Here is a 14,860-nt window from a genome sequence, read left to right on the forward strand (position 1 = left end):
AAGGGGTGATGTACAGTTAGAGTAGGGGAGAAGGAGATTAGAACATACATACAATTTGTACACACATTTAGCAACTGCGAAGCGTTGATGACCTGTCTAATTTGTGATAAGTCCTCAGATGAGATGCTGCCAGGTTTTAAAATGTTAAATTATGTATTTTGGTGTGAAAAAGACTATCAAAGCTTAACTAAACCACTATGGCCTTATATATAAAATAACATAGAAAACCAGTCAAACTTGTACCATACTTATGCATAAACAAAGACTAAATTTTCATCAAATGACACATATGTAAGAAAAAATGACTTATTAACAAAACTGAAAAAAGAAAAGAAAGTATTAAGACATTTTCTGAAACCGAAATGATAAAAGTCATACGAGCATAGCACTTTGTCGTATTTCAGAGAACAAAGGACGATGAGCGAAATGCATACTGTAGCATAATAAAACCATTCTTTGTGACTGAAGGCAAATTTTTATTTCACATTTTACTAGGACAACGTAGTCACGATTCTACTATCGACTTAAGTTCCTACAATAATGTCCTTGTATACTTTTTACTTTTTGTTTATTTATTTTATTTTTATAGCAACACCATTATCTATGTTGATTAATGAAACTGAAAAAAGAAGGAAAAAAGATAACAGGGTTATTGCACAGAACGATGAGACAAAAATCATACGAGCAGAGCACTCTGTCATGCGAAACCACAGAAAATTTACTGTCTAATGTAAACATCTTGCATTGCATGGTTAAACGCATGCTTTCATATCGTATATTATTTTTGTTGCAGGTCGGTCTCTTTGTTGCAGACGTCAATGAACATATCTATCTTCATTCTTCTGTTTATCAACATGGCAAACTTATGTTCCAATATGTTTGTCACATGTGGTGTAAGTAATTTTACTTAATCGATGATAAAGTGTTAACAACATTTGCATGATCGGTAGTGCATATAGCAAACGCTTATATTGGTTTCTGTGGAGACACCAATCAACACTAAGCTCGAAGGCATCGCTAACTCAGAAAATGTTTAGCAAGGAAGTCGTTCAACTAGTGCAAAGCAGTTTCTCTTTGATAATTGTGTTGTGTCCGTCTCAGCAAATTCCTGCATGTGTGATATTGAAGTATCACATGTATACTTACGTAATGCTTCCAAACATTTGGCTTGCGCTTGTATCACTAGCATCTTCTCAGGAGGAAATTTTGTGGTAAGTTCCTATAGGACCAAACTGCTGAGGTCATCGGTCCCTTGGTTTACACACTACTTAATCTAACTTAAATTAACTTACGCTAAGGACAACACACACACACCCATACCCGAGGAAAACTGGAACGTATGACAGGGGCAGCCGCGCTAACCGTGGCGGGATGCTTCAGACAGATCGGCTACCCAGCGTGGCTTGTGAGGAAGAAGAGAAACTCGTAATCTACGAATAATTTTCCAATTAATATGAAGTAAATGAGTATTAAGAGCTATTAGTGATGTAATACAGCGACCACACTTGCTTTTACGTCACTCTCTTACTGACCAATCGCTGCTTGTTTTCCGCATTAATGTTGATGTGGCATATGTTCATGACACCGTTATCTTGCTAGTCAAAGCCATCTGACAAAACTGAGGATACTGCTACAACAAAGCAGAAATCATTGTTGGATCAATGTACTATATCCTCATTTTCCTTTAATTCAACTTACACTGCATTCAGTAACATGAAATGAAATTAAAATATGGCATTAGCATATTTCTAGTTAATTTTTCTTGTAATGTATATTTTCCTGTTTTCTATACTAATCGCAACTTTTTGGGACTGTTTTCGTCGATTCAAGTTTATGGTAGCAAACCTAAACTAAAGAACAGTGATTCTTTAACTAGCAGATTTTTTGTATTTCACACCGACTCGTTATGTAATTTTTAGTAAGATTGTAATGGTGTTGACATGAAAGTTTGAGTAGCATCAACTGCATGAGCTCATAGTGGGGTTTACTTTCTCGCTAATATTTTTCGTACATTAGTTTGAAAGTGTGTTACACGTAGCACCTTCTTCTGGGAACTCTCGCCATTAACTACATTAAGTTTACGAGAACGGAAGTATTCGTAATTTTAAAGCAACAAAAATTCCTGTATAAAATGCCATTATATCTTCCAAATGTAACAAAAATTCTGACTTGATTAGCGTGTACTATTTTTGATTTGTTGTCAAGAGCAATGTGCATTGTCAGCTTCACTTAGCAGAAGACGTGGTGTGTTGGTGCAACATAATTTTCATAATATTAACTGTGATAAGCTGACGCAGCAGTGAGGGTAGAAGGTGTTACAAATTAAACTAATTAAAAAATCCATGCAATTCGCAGGTTTGTTTACACGCTTAGGCCGACATCCGAATTTTCTTTCGTGTGAGTCCACGTGCATTGCACTTATGCTCCTCGACTCTAATGCACAACTAGGACACTACATTTAAGGTCTTGATAAGGTTTCATGGTGGTGTCGTGTTTGTCAAATTCCTTTAACCGTTCAAAAAACTCAATTGCACCTCTTGACTACGTTATCAACGAGTCACAGTCGGAATCAGTAAACTCTGCACAAATACCTAGGATTAACGCTTTGTAGGGATATGAAATTGAACTATCACATCGGCTTAATCATAAGTAAGGCAGGTGGCAGACTTTGATAGAATACTAGGGAAATGCGATCGGATAACAAAAGACGTTGCTTACCCGTGTGACACATCCTAGAATATTACTCAAGTATGTGGGACATGTAACAAATGGGACTAACAGGAGACACTGAATTTATACAGAGAAGGGCACAACAAATGATCACAGGAGAGTCTTATGCGTGGGAGAGTGTGCACTCGTATGGGGAAGAAACTGACCTGCCTCACGCTTGGAGACAGACGCCAACTATCCAAGTAGCCCTATATACAAAATTTGAAGAACCAACCTTACATGACGATTTTAGGAATGTACTACAACCCACCTCACATCACACTATATGTATCATGAGGACAATGTTATATTAATTACAGCTGACACACAGTCGCTTAAACAATTATTCTATCCGCGTTCCATACATGAGTGCATCAGGAAGACTTCCTAATTACTGGTCAGTGGGAAGCACCCACTGTCATGTACTACACAGTGATTTGCTTGGTGTAGATGTAAATGTAGATGTGAAGTAACATTTAATAATCCGTTGCGGAGAGTTCTTTCGTGCGATACTCGCAGAATCGCTGTTATTGCTTCCTAAGTCATGAGTAATGCGTGACACTTTACCAAAGTATTAATTACTTTTGATTCTCGTGTAGTGATTGTAGTCATGCTTATACCAGTTAACGTAGAAGTCATATGTTTTGCATACTTACCCAGAATTCTTGCTCTGCTATTTTGTAGGCAGTTTTGTGTGTGTGTGTTGTTTAGTGCACACGCAGGTAGCTTCATGAATACATATGTCCAGTGTTATGTCATAGGAATATAGTTACACAAATATGGCTAGCTGATTTCAAGGGCACTCAACCATTGTTCTGTTATGAATAGCTGCTGCAGAGAGACGGAAGTCTGACAAAGGCTACGAAGGCGCTCTTCACGATACCTCCTGTCCTCTTCCAGACAGGGATGTACTGCATTTTCGGACAAATCACAACTGACCAAGTATGTAGTGATCTATAGAATGCCACTCAATTGTATCACATCAATTTAGAACTCTATTTTTTATTTGTTCGTTAATTTCAGAATCTTACATACTGTATCCCTGTATAAAAAGCTGTAGACTTGCGTGGAAATTGGAAGACTGTAGCCAAAAAATTACCACCATGGAGAGAAGGAAAACTATAATCTGGCATTGTAGAAATGTAAATCGATTTTCCTCACACCTGGGGTTGTAAACTATACCAGCAGGGTTGGCCAAACTGAGTGGAAATCTTTAAGAGAGAATTCCTCTACTAGTCTGCATCAAGAATGGAAAAAGATTCTAATCCTTTTTTAATAAACCTGTGCTGTATCTCGTGTATGACGAGTGGATCTGCCAGTCGCACACTGAGATTTATTTCATTGATGCAGTACCAGATATCTACCAAGAGACTGTTTGCAAAATTTAGTAGCTCCATTGAATAAAATCTGAAGAGAGAAGAATAACAACATGCACGTGAACACAAAGTGCAATAAGTCCTGCAGCCATATAATCAACTAACATGCTAATAAAATTCTATGTATTAGGAAAGGTTCCACTAGAAAACTCGAGAGGTTGTTGAAAATATGAACCATTGCCATTATAACATAAAATTCAATATTGAGTTGGGGATTTCTACCATTGATTTCCTAGAATCAACTTACAGATACAAAACTGTAAATGGAAATTTTAAATTTGTCTGGAGAGGCACCTTTACTGACATGTTCGTCCCAGTTTCTTCTCTACATCCCACAGCTAATAAACATGCAGCATTTCACCATATGATCCACGGCTTCCTTTCCATAACCATGTCCCAAGAATGTTAACAACAGTAGTTTAATACAGTAAAACCAATAGCTACATCAGTAATTTAAGGTCCAACATTACTGAAAACTTTCTCAGTTGTAAAAGCGGATAAAGAAGCCAGATCTTTAATCTACCCAGCGAACAACATAGACCAAATAGGAAGTGGTGCAGATCACCATTTATAGGTATAATTTCTACCTGGAAAAGGAAATTTGGAAAGACAAAGAGTTTCCTTGTGCTTATCTGTTTTCCATTTAACTTAGTTAGACGTTTCTTCAACGCAGAGAATAAGCAACCTACCATCGTTAGAAGAGAGGTTCATAAGACTCTTTACCAAGAGTGTTAGTCCTGATATATAAGGTACACTGGGTATACGATCTGTACTAGGCTCAGACAACATCGCTGAAGCTGTAGATTAAAGAAGGAAAAGCCATCCTTTGTTGAATATTGTTTAAATTAGGACCATAGAACGGCAATAGATGTAGAAGTTCGACATGTAGAAGGAACTGGGGTAAAACTCACATGATGTAAATATTAGATATTAAAAAACTGATGTGTGTATCCCCACTTTTACTATGGAATGAGTAGCCTCAATTTAATTATTCACCCCTCTTAGGTAATGTGTAAACTTCCACATAGGATGGGAACTTTGGTGTCTTTATTCCTAATTAGGTTATAACAGAAATACACATTCCTGTCCACATAATCCAAAGTCTCTCTATTCATAGTTAGACTACATACTGTCCTAATGAATATTATAGAGGTGTACAATACAAATATACCTATGTTAAAGTAGCCAACACTGATAAATTTTACTGATAGATTAAGATTTTGACAGTTTTTCTTTGCTTGGTTGCTATCTTTGAAATCAACAGTCTTATTGTAGAAATGACTTAAAACAAGGAAACTATGTCACACATGAATTTAAAAAATGAGAAACAAGTCAAAATAGTATTTCCTTTAGTTAATGCAACATAAATGTTTCTCTAAGAACTCACAGTTGAACCAACAAAAATTTAAGATAACGCTCTATGCACTTTTGATTTCAATTAACTTCCTGTTCCCAATGCTACGAGAAGATTATTTCAGTACGTATGTATTTTCACTGTTGAGGCTTTACCCTGGACGATCATGACTTTATCTAATTATTTTTACAAGGATTGCCTCTTCAGTGGATTAACTTTCAGGACCCATTCATTGAAAGTGGTCTCTTTACAAATTTCATATTGGCATTGCTTGAGAAACTTAAATTGTAACTATGTCACTCATTGCAAATAGCAATGAACTGTCTGCTATCTGTACTGAGCTGACCACAGCTAGGTCTTCCAGAGTACTGTTCCATTACTATGTTTAAAACCATTTTTCTTCACAGACACTGTGGATTCTCACATTCCGTTGGGGCACTTATCACAAGTAAAAATTCTGTAGAAGTAAATAGCCCTATACTACATCCACCTTCAAAAATGTATATACCAGTTTACTCTGATGCCATGTTGCTATCACATTTTTGGTCACTATAAAACCGTAATACATGTTCATTACAAATGTAGCGTTAGTAGTCCTAGTGATTGTCAGCTAATCTTTTAACTTCGGTACCCAGAGGATATACACATACAAAACGCTGTCAATAAATGTAAGAACTATGGCGTTACGGCAGATGTGCTATCTCACCACCAGTAGTGACTGTGAAACATTTTACGAAGTTTGTCGTTAATGAGACATTCAATGTTACAGAGTGAGAAGCTGTCCAACTCGGCATTCGGCTGTGGTTGGATCAACTGCGATGCTCACTTCAAACGCAACCTGATCATCCTCATGATGATGGTGGGAAGGCCAGTCGAGATCACAGTGGGAAAGACGTGTCAGCTGTCGAAGCAGATGTTGCTCCAGGTTAGCAAGCAGCACATAAATCTTGAACATACATTGCCTGATCTCTGCCTGTTTCCGTAAATTTTCTCTCTATTGGCCCCTCTCGTGCTAAGTTAACTACTCAACACGTACTATAGAGCTGTCGCCTCGTTCTAAAAGGGACAGTTGTGACGTATGTGTCATCCGTTAATAATACGTAAGGTTGTCTTCCTTGTATAAGGCGGATGATGAATTCACGGAAATGGGAAGACTGGCGGAGTACCGAAACAGCCTGTGGGCAAAGTAATGTGGCGCGAAATGTCGGTCATTTGCCAGCTGTTAGTTCATCAATTACAACCACAACTGAAATTCTTTAAACCGGTGCTACCTTACACCCCAACAGGTCTTTCATCACTAATATTCTGCTAACAGTGAGGACTGTCCGCAGGTTCCTTTACGATGATATTCATACTACTAGCTCTTCATTTCAAACTTTCTCTGTCCACTTAAGTCTTATCGTTCTTCTGTAGCAGCATCACGTTTCAGCTGCTAATTACTCCACCCCGGCTGTCCCCTAGTCCTGGGTTACTGGCATGTAATGCTGCTTTTAGATCAAAACTACTGTTTTAGAAACATCTGCCTCAACTTTGCTTCAGTACTGAAACCTGTACAGTACTTCTGTTAAAGGCAACTGCTTTGCCCATGAGTATCTATTTCTTCTGTATGTCTCTACTTCTTCTACCCTTTGTAGCTTTGCATACTATGTGGCTAAATAATTCATCTCTGTACTTCCTCCATCTCACTCTGCTATGCAATTCTGACTCCTTATCGCTTTGTGCTAGTAATTTTGCAATAACATTTGTAGCTATATTCTTAAGGAAACTGCCGAAAAATGCTGATTTCGTTGCTTCTGACATGTTCTTGTGGCTATCCCAGTTGGTGTGAGAGTGACTTTTAATTTTTTTTTCAGCTGCCAATTATTCAAATGTTTCAGATGCACACTCCCCTGACTATATTGGAGCATAGCTTTAATACAATGACAGACTTTTTAAGAAATTTTAAGTGTTTATTTAAAATGCAGAAACATTTTCTGTGTTGTATTATATAGATAAATACTGTGCCCTGTGCGGAAATTTATTCATTTTATACACGTAAACAGAATAAGAGACGAAAAAAGGATTCGCGTGTGTTTTACAATGATAGAAATTTCTATGTCAGCATGGTTAGGTTCAAACTGACAAAGTTCTTGTGATCTTTCTGTATCTGAACGTTTCCTCACTGGCATCAAGACAAGACAGGAATGCAGCAAAGTCTGTCTCATGTTCTAAATCTGTTTGCCAAAAACTATTGTGACGAAAACCTAATATATGTATCCTTTCTCACATATGTATTCAACTAATACAGAAAGTCCCATTATTTGAGAAATATCTTCTCGAAAATTCGAGGAGAACTAGTTTGTATTTGAATCGCACTCCACTTACACACGTGAATCTATTACTGAACGTATTTAAGAATAGGGTACTGCATAGTGAAATATATTTCGTACAGGTGTTTCTGCTGCAGCCATATTGGTGGTAGGTACCAAACCATATAACAAGATACAACAGCCTAAGATCATATTAGATGTAGTTTGATAATTCGTACAAACCATGGAAGCCTATAATCATAGAAAAGAACATACTGATATCAATGAACATCATAAAAATAACGTTGAAGTAACGAGGAAAGTATGAAAACGCGCGTTCATACATAACAAGCACAACACACTAACATGTAAGATTTACGTGTTTGAAATTGTTAATGAATTGTATATGAGGTGTTAGTACGAATCCGACAGCCACATTTCACGGATTTTCATTGTTTAATCTGTTCTAATTAGGTATTGTTCTACCTACAGGTGCTCAACGGAACTTACGTCCTGCTGAACATGCTATTCCAGGTGCGCAGCACTGAATGAAATCTCAGCAATGAATGTGGTTGATAAGTGGTACAGTGTTCAAAACACATCTCCACTGTAGTCTGGAGTAAAAAAAAAGTATAGGAGTACTAGTACAAAATTGGAAGACATATAGCAAAAGTTAACTGTATATCTTATATAAGTTTAGACAAAAATTTCAAATGAATAATACAGTTGTTCACAATACTGCTAGTTCAAGTTATTATGCACACTCTTTCAAATGACATTTTCAATATTTGTTATCTATAGCGTGTGACATATCCTCATACACAGTTCCAAATCATTTATATGTTCACTTGAATAATAAACAATGACAATTTATACCAATCAAGTAATTTACGTATTTGTTGTGATTATTATTTCTTTAATAAGTAAATTAATTCAAATCTTCACTTGAGTGAGGAAATAGCAACTGAACACAGCAATGAAATTAACTGCACTAATTAGCTTTGACACGTTGGTTATGTCCCTTTAGCGTTGTGTCTGAAGAAATAATTACAGTTTGTTACAATTATCAGATCTACCAATACACAATATTCATGATTCCAGTACATCTAAAACATAAAGTATAAGAAAATGTAAACATAACGTCAGCTATTACGTGATTCGTAATAACCAACTGTATATGAGAAGTAGTTCTTCCACAAAATTAGAGTTTATTAGACTTGATTACTCATTTGAGGTCATCCTTCTTTTAATTCTGCAGTGTCCAAATTTTCTTCTGTACTGCAATTAACGGCATCGTAAGTATTCTTCCCATTTTATCAAGTTCAGTGGCATCCTGTAGCATTTTCCCTCATCTGAGTTAGATCCTTCCCAATCTTCTAATTTTTTATTAACGGTATCCTTAAAGTCCTTACAGTGTTTTCAAGTTCAGTGGCATCGTCTAACATTTTCCCTCAACTGCGTAAAAACCTTTTCTCCTATTTTATTTTTCTACTTTATGTTACTACTGGCCATTATTTGCAAGTGTACAATATGAAACTAATGCTAATAGCTCAATTTTTTCCTTACTGTCCGAAAAATCTGGTATATAGCAGTGCCCATCAAGTTAAAAAAAATCACCGGTTTCCTAAATAAGCTGCTAATTTTAGTAACTGCGAAATTATACCACAGACATATTCTACCCGGTGAAATCTTTCAAATTTACGGGAGAGCAATCTGTCACCTGCCCTATCTCTAGTCTGTTAAAATATTGATCTCATCTCATCAGCTTTTTCATGTTTTAACATGTGAAGCGTCATGTTATTATTGTGAGTCTCCAAATTTCACTATTTCTCTCTGATAGTGTTCTCTTTATTTTTTGTGGAACTGCCCTTTATTCAACTGTTTAGTCTGGTGGCCAGTCTCCAGAAAAAATGAATTTTTGTCATATATTAAGTTATGACAGTTTGGATTCAGTATGTAATATATGTCTGTGTCTATCGTATCCAGTCTTACTCATATATTTTCCGAAGTACTGGTTTGTTGGGTATAACTTCATCTAATCATGATCCTGCCAATAAAACACCTTATTCATTCCATGTTAATGTTTTTCGCAAGGAGTATCTGAAGTGTGTAACAATTCCATCTATTAAACATGTCTTTCATCTTTATAATTAGCTCCTGGTAGCTCAAATGCACTGATAGTTTGCGCTTTCTTATTTAGTATGCTATTTTCATCCCTTCTTTTATTTAATCAGCTAGTCAATTATTGCTGCTTTTAGTTTCTTCGTATCCTCACCACCTACTTCAAAAATGTAAACAAATTTATAGGGTGTTAAAAAAAGTATTAAGTATTTTCGTAGGTGGTAGTGTGGACCAAAAGAAGGAATGAGTAGTAAGCATGGGCTCTAACATGCATTGCCTTAGGCCTATGGGCACTTGTTTATATTCGTTATCATAGGACACATGTCTTCTACAGCAAGCTTCTTTCTATTCAACGATTTAGGAAATATAGTGAAAAAATGAGGAAAAATTCTGCTGTTATTGTCAATGGATACAACATTTAGTAAATATCTGTGTGTTGTTACTATAAACCATTCACAGCTCTGGATGAGTGCAATCCGTACAAGAGCTCCAGTGGAACCATTTGGTGTTGAAATAAATTTGTGAATTCTTCTGAATTGTAGTCTGGTCTTCACCCTTACAGTTCATCAGAACACGAAATGGTTTCACTGTAACTAATGTATGAGAAAGACAGTACTTACACAGGATTGTGAATATAGTTTACGGTAACACTAGCATGTGTTTACTGCATTCTGTATCCATGGACGAAAACAGAGGAAAATTTCCTCGTTTCTATATTGCATTTTGTAGGCCGTTCATAACAGGAAAGTGCTTGCAGGAGAAAAGCTGTATTTCCCACAAAATATGAACAGTGTTCATAGCTACAAAGATATTCATTTTAGTGTCCATGCTCACTTGATAGTTTGTCTTTTTTTGATCCATGCTACAATCCTAAAAATCAGGGAGTCTTTTTTCAATGCCCAATTTGTTTATTGGTCCTTAGTATCAATATAATTTAAACTCGGAAGCGAGTTTTGATATGCTGCTCATAAATTTTTAATTGCTAATATCTCACATAATAAGCGAAAGAGAAACAACAGAATCCTACATAAAGATGCTTAAACTGAAGAGCAGCAATTTTTCTGGTTTCCATAATAAAAGTAAAGTAATTGTCGCTCAAATTATCTAAGCCATCAAAATTGTTTTGTACTTTTTACTAAATGTTGTGCATGCTATGGTTAGAAAAGCGAAATTCATATTATTTATCTATGAGGGAATTACTTTAATGCAAACATTTTTCTGAATAATTTCCTGATAACTGAAATTTCTTGGAGGATTAAAATTGTTTGACAGACATACACTCGAGCCTAGGACCTTGCCTTTTGCAAGAAGTGCTCTTCTTAACTCTGATAGCTACATAATACTCATGATTACCAGTAAAAGCTCAGTTCTTTCAGAACGTCTATCTCCCATTTTCCAAATTTCGCTCTCCTATGTGCCTTGCTACTTTAACACACTTAGAAGAAAATATATCACGGAGATGTGCCACAGCCAAAGCCAGGGGTTTATATCTAAAACGATTCCACTCTGCAGCGTAGCTTACGACGCTATGGAACCGTCTGACTATTTCAAGCATCGTACCATACCAGATCTGGACCCTGTAACTCTTCTTAGGCGCGATATATATATAAGGAGAAATGAGTGAAAAAACTGTATAGTTGTGTAATTAACAAGCTCGCACAATGATCAAAGTTTACATGCTACACTAATCACCAAATTACTTATTGTAAAGTGTAAAAGACGACAATATATAGGAGTTAATATATTAAAAAGAGCATAAAAAGTTACCCACTAATTTATGTGTATCCTATGATGGAACGTAGAGGAAGGATTGTTATCCTCCCCTTCATGGCGCGTCAACACTTGACACTGCGAATGTTTCGGATATATTGACGTTCTCATTAAATTTTACATGTATTGTTGCGCAACAAGATATGTAAATGAAGAATGGTATCATGTATCCACTTAAAGCAGTTGTTACAATAGCATTTTATAACTTCGCGATGCCGTTCGCTAAATGTAATGAAGCTGCTTATCACTGGGTCAGATAACGTTGTGAATACATCTGTACAATTCTGCGCCACATGAACGGGAAAGTTCCCAGCAAGAGATTCTTTGGGATACTAGTGTTCAAGTTAGGTATTTTCATTCACTGCATCCTAAAACAAATAACGTAAATGTTTTTAAGGTGCTGAAGGGGCTGTGGGTACAGTCAGCTTACAATAATAGCAAGAAATAAATATCAAATGGGAAAGTGATCTTTCCTTCGTTTCTCTAAATCGTACATCAGACTTCATTGTTTCTTCCGTTCGATTCTTCACTTTCATCGGAATCCGATATAGTATTAGTGATGCCTGCTATATCTTGGAAATATTAGCACAAATATATTGTTATCTGTGGAATCTTTTCACTTGAAATTTCACCTTGATTCGTCATTTGGAAAATGTTTACTTTTGAAGCTGTTTTGCCTACGAAGAGGACTCAATAAAATCCCAGAGAATTGGACTCCTTTATCAATACTCCAGTCATCATACAATTTGATGGAGAAACATTGATTACGACACAGTCTGCCATTACCTATGACACATCCTCATCAGCAGGGCTAATGGATGACCTATATCTCTATTTCCCCATCCACTCTTTTAGTATGAAATCATTACGGAGTGAGATCGACTCCTAGTCTCGTAAGCCATCATTTGCTCTAGTAGTAAAATATTCCAACAGCTTAAAGGTGTATAGGGTATAAATTACAGTCCCTGGATTTGTAATATGGCTCTAACGTTAAAAGGTGGCGAACTTAGCAAGAAACGTGAATAATGTATTAAAATCGCTTCCCACACATTTGTCAATGAAGTAAGAAAATTCTTGTTGCAGCAAAATTACATCAAATCAAGAGAAATGAAAGAACAGTAGCATTCAGTACCTAATATTATGGAACTCAAATGAAATACAAAAAATAGGCATTCCAACTTCTGAATAAATAACTTATGGCGTTTTGCCACAAATCTATCTACATTTTATTGTATTTTGTTATTAAGTTTTAACCAATAGCATATAAAGATTTGTGTCGCTGGAAGCTATAGCGGGAAGTTAGCACTGTTGACTTACCCATACCACTACTTGGTAGTTGGCTTAGAAAGTGAGAACATTGGCATGTGTGGAAGCCATATCGTTCTGAAACGTGGAGAGACAGCGGGAATTCATTCATGTGACTCGGTATCAGGGAGTGCACCTTTCACTATTTACATGTACTGTTTAAATGTTAATACACGTCTCCAACCAAGCTGCTAACTTCTCTTTCATTGATAACATGCTAACAATATATCTTTCACTTTCATTTCTTATTCAGACGCTTTTATAACATGGCGGCGAGTGAGTGACGTGCGCTAGCTTGGCTCGCAAGTTTACGTGAAATCTGGAGGTGTTTTAAGCAGTTAGGCAAATCTACATATACTAAAGCTGTATATCTACTGCCGAGTGTCGTATTTTACATCACATACTGAGCACCAATTACAAGGATTCACGCTTAAAATGGAAAATCGCCGAACAACGCGCAGTGTAGCCAACGGCCACACCGGGAGCTGCGGCCGCTCCACCCGGCGTCGCTCACATCGCCGCACTCGTGAAGGCTGAGGTGAGGTGAGTGCCGCGCTGCAGGCTAAGGAGACGCTCGGGCTCGTTGTTCAAACCATCACTGATGCCGTCACTGCAGCAGTGACGGACAAAATACAGGAAACTCTGGAGGCGAATGCGAGCGAGATCTGTGCACTGGACACATCGTTAAAAGCAAGTGAGGAGAAAGCACGACTGCTCGAACAGAAATTGATCGAGAAGATGGACGAGCTCGAACAATATCAAAGACGCAATAATCTCAGACTGTTCAGCATTCCAGAGAGCAGCAGAGAGAACACAGATGAACTTGTGATAAACCTTGTCCAAGAAAAGCTAGGCGTGCAGGTGACTCTGAGTGACATTGACAGAAGTCATAGAGTGGGTCGTAGGTCGCCAGGTTCTACAAAACCAAGACCTACAGTAGTGAAATTTATGTCATATAGGAAAAGATCTGAAGTCTTCAGAGCAAAGAAGAATCTCGCGAAGTCGGGTCTGACAGTACGCGAGGATCTGACCTCTGAAAGACTAAACATTCCGAAGAGCGCGATTTCGAAATTTGGGCTGCAGAACGTATGGACAAATGACGGCAGGATAATGGTTAAGACCGAAAACGGAAAGAAAACAATTTGCAGTGTAAATGAACTCGAAAGCCTGTGCTTTAGAAGCTAAATCATGTCGAATCTTGCTGCCACTAACCTGTATGTTGATATTGTTTACACTGTCAACTATAGCTTAACTATTGTATTATCAAATTGTTCGTTTCTCTACATAACTATTTTCTTTTGTCTCTAATTTTTTTTTCTCGTGTAGTTTTTTTATTATTTGTATTATCAACTTTTCGTTTCTCCACATAACTGTTTTCATCTTCAATTAGTTTTTCTCGTGTACTTTTGTTAATTACTACATAAGGTGGCCTCATTTCCATCCTTAATTGGCAAGCCACCATCATACTTTGGTTGTTATCCTCATAAGTGCAATTAATATCACGCTCTGCCGTTCCGTGCAGATTACTCCCGTTGTGTTTAGCGAAATTCCTTCCCCTGCTAGCCCACGGCTACTTCCAGAACCGTTGCAGACCTCGCTGACCTTGGCCGCAGATCCCGTTGCCTCCCTGGGGACACCCCCTCCCCCTCCCTGCCGCTTTCACTGCACAAAACTGGGAGGACACTCCCTCACCCCCCCCCCTCCCTTCACACGCCTTCCGAATTTCTCATGCCAGACCCTCTTGTCACCGCTAACCACGACCCGCAAACATCGGTCGGCAGCCTCCTAGGGCAATCAACACCCGAACGCACCAAGCTGCTTATTGCACATGCAAATGTCCAGTCTCTGCCAGCTCACTTCGACGAGTTCAAATATATATTTCAAACTGCTGATATGCACGTAATACTTTTGTCAGAGACTTGACTCATACCAAGTAT

At 37.4% G+C, this 14,860-nt stretch overlaps 1 protein-coding gene across 1 annotated transcript in view; it reads left to right on the forward strand.

Moving 5' to 3' along the window:
* Window positions 1-8,329, forward strand: part of LOC124744971 (odorant receptor Or1-like) — a 46,644-nt gene extending 38,315 nt beyond the window's left edge. Inside the window, exons 5-8 of the mRNA XM_047248932.1 lie at window positions 794-893; window positions 3,538-3,651; window positions 6,209-6,364; window positions 8,220-8,329. Of these exons, the coding sequence (XP_047104888.1) occupies window positions 794-893; window positions 3,538-3,651; window positions 6,209-6,364; window positions 8,220-8,279 (430 nt within the window). The 3' untranslated portion in view covers window positions 8,280-8,329. The remainder of the gene's footprint in view (window positions 1-793; window positions 894-3,537; window positions 3,652-6,208; window positions 6,365-8,219) is intronic.
* The last annotated feature ends 6,531 nt before the right edge of the window (window positions 8,330-14,860 follow it).

This window comes from Schistocerca piceifrons, chromosome 1, assembly GCF_021461385.2.
Source record: "Schistocerca piceifrons isolate TAMUIC-IGC-003096 chromosome 1, iqSchPice1.1, whole genome shotgun sequence".
NCBI lineage: Eukaryota > Metazoa > Arthropoda > Insecta > Orthoptera > Acrididae > Schistocerca > Schistocerca piceifrons.